Raw genomic sequence first — 6145 nt, forward strand, 5'->3', positions numbered from 1 at the left:
ATCCTGGTTTGGAAGAGATACGCAATCAGAAAGGAATAAGCAGGAAATTCAGAATGTCCCAATCAGGATTTCTGGAAAGCAACCCTGGTGTATCTGCTTCTTACTGCTGTACTGTCTACTCTAGCACAGGGAAATAGGATGACTAGAATGGACATTCTCATTCCAGTCATGGGCCCGAGTGGCTTGGTCCATTCTAGTCATCCTATTTCTATGGTCTAGCACCATGATGCTTTATTGGTCTTGTTGAAAAGACAGAAAACAATTCCTGGAAAGCAACAGTGATTAGCCAATCATATTACAGTTAATGTAATGATTAGCCAATCATATTACAGTTAATGTAATGATTAGCCAATCATATTACAGTTAATGTAATGATTAGCCAATCATATTACAGTTAATGTAATGATTAGCTAATGATTAGCCAATCATATTACAGTTAATGAAATGATTAGCCAATCATATTACAGTTAATGTAATGATTAGCCAATCATATTACAGTTAATGTAATGATTAGCTAATGATTAGCCAATCATATTACAGTTAATGAAATGATTAGCCAATCATATTACAGTTAATGAAATGATTAGCCAATCATATTACAGTTAATGTAATGATTAGCCAATCATATTACAGTTAATGTAATGATTAGCCAATCATATTACAGTTAATGTAATGATTAGCCAATCATATTACAGTTAATGTAATGATAAGCCAATCATATTACAGTTAATGTAATGATTAGCTAATGATTAGCCAATCATATTACAGTTAATGAAATGATTAGCCAATCATATTACAGTTAATGTAATGATTAGCTAATGATTAGCCAATCATATTACAGTTAATGAAATGATTAGCCAATCATATTACAGTTAATGTAATGATTAGCCAATCATATTACAGTTAATGTAATGATTAGCTAATGATTAGCCAATCATATTACAGTTAATGTAATGATTAGCCAATCATATTACAGTTAATGTAATGATTAGCCAATCATATTACAGTTAATGTAATGATTAGCCAATCATATTACAGTTAATGTAATGATAAGCCAATCATATTACAGTTAATGTAATGATTAGCTAATGATTAGCCAATCATATTACAGTTAATGAAATGATTAGCCAATCATATTACAGTTAATGTAATGATTAGCCAATCATATTACAGTTAATGTAATGATTAGCTAATGATTAGCCAATCATATTACAGTTAATGAAATGATTAGCCAATCATATTACAGTTAATGTAATGATTAGCCAATCATATTACAGTTAATGTAATGATTAGCTAATGATTAGCCAATCATATTACAGTTAATGAAACGATTAGCCAATCATATTACAGTTAATGTAATGATTAGCCAATCATATTACAGTTAATGTAATGATTAGCTAATGATTAGCCAATCATATTACAGTTAATGAAATGATTAGCCAATCATATTACAGTTAATGTAATGATTAGCCAATCATATTACAGTTAATGTAATGATTAGCTAATGATTAGCCAATCATATTACAGTTAATGAAATGATTAGCCAATCATATTACAGTTAATGTAATGATTAGCCAATCATATTACAGTTAATGTTATGATTAGCTAATGATTTGGAATCATATTACAGTTAATGAAATGATTAGCCAATCATATTCCAGTTAATGTAATGATTAGCCAATCATATTACAGTTAATGTAATGATAAGCCAATCATATTCCAGTTAATGTAATGATTAGCCAATCATATTCCAGTTAATGTAATGATTAGCCAATCATATTCCAGCTAGCGGACTCCTTTCCATTGCCTAAATAGAACTTGAAAGTGTTTGTCGTTCGAAGACATCAAAGATTTTAATGAAACAGCGGCAATCAACCATCGCTCACCTAAACAGACATGTTGCAAGGAATTTACAAATGTGTGTTTGTGTCTGAACTCACAGAACCACAAATAAATGTTTTGTTTTGACTTCTGTTTTCAAAGAACTGTTTGTGGGTGCGTCCCAAATGTCACCCTATTGCCTATGTAGTGCCCGTAGGGCTCTACATAGAGCTCCCAAAGGGCTCTACATAGAGCTCCCAAAGGGCTCTACATAGGGCTCTACATAGAGCTCCCAAAGGGCTCTACATAGGGCTCCCAAAGGGCTCTACATAGGGCTCTACATAGAGCTCCCAAAGGGCTCTACATAGGGCTCCCAAAGGGCTCCACATAGGGCTACCATAGGGCTCTACATAGGGCTCTATACATAGGGCTCCCATAGAGCTCTACATAGGGCTCTATATAGGGCTCTGTATAGGGCTCTACATAGGACTCCCATAGGGCTCTGTATGACAGCATTCTATACTGGTACATCTATCATCTATCTATATGACAGCGTTCTAACCCCTAACCTCTCTCTAACCCCTAACCTCTCTCTAACCCCTAACCTCTCTCTAACCCCTAACCTCTCTCTAACCCCTAACCCCTAACCTCTCTCTAACCTCTAACCTCGCTCTAACCTCTAACCCCTAACCTCTCTCTAACCCCTAACCTCACTCTAACCCCTAACCTCTCTCTAACCACTAACCTCTCTCTAACCACTAACCACTAACCTCTCTCTAACCCCTAACCCCTAACCTCTCTCTAACCTCTAACCTCTCTCCTCTCTCTAACCCTAACCCCTAACCTCTCTCTAACCCCTAACCCCTAACCTCTCTCTAACCTCTAACCTCTCTCCTCACTCTAACCCTAACCCCTAACCTCTCTCTAACCCCTAACCCCTAACCCCTAACCTCTCTCTAACCCCTAACCTCTCTCCTCTCTCTAACCCTAACCCCTAACCTCTCTCTAACCTCTAACCTCTCTCTAACCCCTAACCTCTCTCTAACCCCTAACCTCTCTCTAACCTCTAACCTCTCTCTAACCTCTCTCCTCTCTCTAACCTCTAACCTCTCTCTAACCTCTAACCTCTCTCTAACCTCTCTCCTCTCTCTAACCCCTAACCTCTCTCTAACCTCTAACCTCTCTCTAACCCCTAACCTCTCTCTAACCCCTAACCTCTCTCTAACCCCTAACCTCTCTCTAACCTCTAACCTCTAACCTCACTCTAACCCCTAACCTCTCTCTAACCTCTAACCTCTCTCTAACCCCTAACCTCTCTCTAACCTCTAACCTCACTCTAACCCCTAACCTCTCTCTAACCTCTAACCTCTCTCTAACCCTAACCCCTAACCTCTCTCTAACCTCTAGCCTCTCTCTAACCCCTAACCTCTCTCTAACCCCTAACCTCTCTCTAACCTCTAACCTCTCTCTAACCTCTCTCCTCTCTCTAACCTCTAACCTCTCTCTAACCTCTCTCCTCTCTCTAACCCCTAACCTCTCTCTAACCTCTAACCTCACTCTAACCCCTAACCTCTCTCTAACCCCTAACCTCTCTCTAACCCCTAACCTCACTCTAACCCCTAACCTCTCTCTAACCCCTAACCTCTCTCTAACCCCTAACCTCTCTCTAACCCCTAACCTCTCTCTAACCTCTAAACTCTCTCTAACCTCTAAACTCTCTCTAACCTCTAACCTCTCTCTAACCCCTAACCTCTCTCTAACCCCTAACCTCTCTCTAACCTCTAACCTCTCTCTAACCCCTAACCTCTCTCTAACCTCTCTCCTCTCTCTAACCCCTAACCTCTCTCTAACCTCTCTCTAACCCCTAACCCCTAACCTCTCTCTAACCCCTAACCCCTAACCTCTCTCTAACCCCTAACCTCTCTCTAACCCTAACCCCTAACCCCTAACCCCTAAACTCTCTCTAACCCCTAACCTCTCTCTAACCCCTAACCTCTCTCTAACCACTAACCTCTCTCTAACCTCTAACCTCTCTCTAACCTCTAACCTGTCTCTAACCCCTAACCACTAACCACTAACCCCTAACCTCTCTCTAACCCCTAACCTCTCTCTAACCCCTAACCTCTCTCTAACCACTAACCTCTCTCTAACCTCTAACCTCTCTCTAACCTCTAACCTGTCTCTAACCCCTAACCACTAACCACTAACCCCTAACCTCTCTCTAACCACTAACCTCTCTCTAACCCCTAACCTCTCTCTAACCTCTAACCTGTCTCTAACCCCTAACCCCTAACCTCTCTCTAACCTCTAACCTCACTCTAAACTCTAACCTCTAACCTGTCTCTAACCCCTAACCTCTCTCTAACCTCTAACCTCACTCTAATCTCTAACCCCTGACCTCTCTCTAACCCTCTAGTTATACAGGTTGTTGGTGCTCTGCTTTGCTTATCTGACTAAGTGTTTGTCTAAATCTGTTGCAATGTATTTAATCATTAACCTGGTCAGAGCCACACACACACACACACACACACACACACACACACACACACACACACACACACACACACACACACACACACACACACACACACACACACACACACACACACACACACACACACAGTATTGCATAACTAACCTTGTGGGGACACACAATGCAGTCTAATTCAAAATCCTCTTTTCCCTAAAACCTAACCCTAGCTCCTAACTCTAAACCTAATTCTAACTCTAAACCTAATTCTAACTCTAAACCTAATTCTATCCTTAACCCACTAGAAATAGAAATTGACCTTGTGGGGACCAACAAAATGTCCCCAGTTGGTCACATTAGTGTACTATTCTTGTGTGTATATCTGATCTTCAAGTTTGGTTAAACACGTCCACCAAACACACCGATTACAGAAGATCCCCAAGTCAAGCATTACGTTGCAGTATTTGGTTTGACTTCAGCGCTAGCTAAATTACAGCTTTACATTTAGAATGTTTAGAATGTTTAGAATGCAGAGGAAGACAGACAACCTGCTTTACATTTAGAATGTTTAGAATGCAGAGGAAGACAGACAACCTGCTTTAAATTTAGAATGTTTAGAATGTTTAGAATGTTTAGAATGCAGAGGAAGACAGACAACATGCTTTACATTTAGAATGTTTAGAATGTTTAGAATGTTTAGAATGCAGAGGAAGACAGACAACATGCTTTACATTTAGAATGTTTAGAATGTTTAGAATGCAGAGGAAGACAGACAACATGCTTTACATTTAGAATGTTTAGAATGTTTAGAATGTTTAGAATGCAGAGGAAGACAGACAACATGCTTTAAGTTTAGAATGTTTAGAATGCAGAGGAAGACAGACAACATGCTTTACATTTAGAATGTTTAGAATGTTTAGAATGTTTAGAATGTTTAGAATGCAGAGGAAGACAGACAACATGCTTTACATTTAGAATGTTTAGAATGTTTAGAATGTTTAGAATGCAGAGGAAGACAGACAACATGCTTTACATTTAGAATGTTTAGAATGTTTAGAATGTTTAGAATGCAGAGGAAGACAGACAACATGCTTTACATTTAGAATGTTTAGAATGTTTAGAATGCAGAGGAAGACAGACAACATGCTTTACATTTAGAATGTTTAGAATGTTTAGAATGCAGAGGAAGACAGACAACATGCTATACATTTAGAATGTTTAGAATGTTTAGAAGGCAGAGGAAGACAACATGAGCTGAGAGTGTGTGTGTGGAGGTTTGTTTGTGCATGGGTTTGCGTGTGTGTGTCTAGAGTATTGAAACACACTTTTTGTCAATTACTGGAACAACTGGGCTGGACTTCCAAAACACACACAGGCACACACACACACACACACACACACACACACACACACACACACACACTGTGGTGTGTGTGTGTTGGTCCACATTGACGAATGAGGGTAATGATTGATTAATGATCAATGTTGCAGAGAGAGACAGCGAGAGAAACACATTGTGTACTGAGGCAGGCTAGTTGGTTAGTCCGTCAGGAGTCACCATGGGGAAGAACACAGCGTTGATCATATTACTACTAGGAGCTGTACTGATCGCTCACCCTGCTACGGTAAGTTACACCCTGTTATCACACACTCTGTCTGTATTATATGACCTGTATCTCCTGTATTATATGACCTGTATCTCCTGTATAATATGACCTGTATCTCCTGTATTATATGACCTGTATCTCCTGTATTATATGACCTGTATCTCCTGTATAATATGACCTGTATCTCCTCTATAATATGACCTGTATCTCCTGTATAATATGACCTGTATCTCCTGTATAATACGAC

The 6145-nt window shown here is 39.2% G+C and overlaps 1 protein-coding gene across 1 annotated transcript in view; it reads left to right on the forward strand.

Annotated features, from left to right (window-relative positions):
• Positions 1 to 5790: 5790 nt before the first annotated feature.
• Positions 5791 to 6145, forward strand: part of cfi (complement factor I) — a 14941-nt gene continuing 14586 nt past the window's right edge. Inside the window, exon 1 of the mRNA XM_029754669.1 lies at positions 5791 to 5916. Coding sequence (XP_029610529.1) covers positions 5851 to 5916 — 66 coding nt within the window. The 5' untranslated portion in view covers positions 5791 to 5850. The remainder of the gene's footprint in view (positions 5917 to 6145) is intronic.

Source organism: Salmo trutta, chromosome 5, assembly GCF_901001165.1.
Source record: "Salmo trutta chromosome 5, fSalTru1.1, whole genome shotgun sequence".
NCBI lineage: Eukaryota > Metazoa > Chordata > Actinopteri > Salmoniformes > Salmonidae > Salmo > Salmo trutta.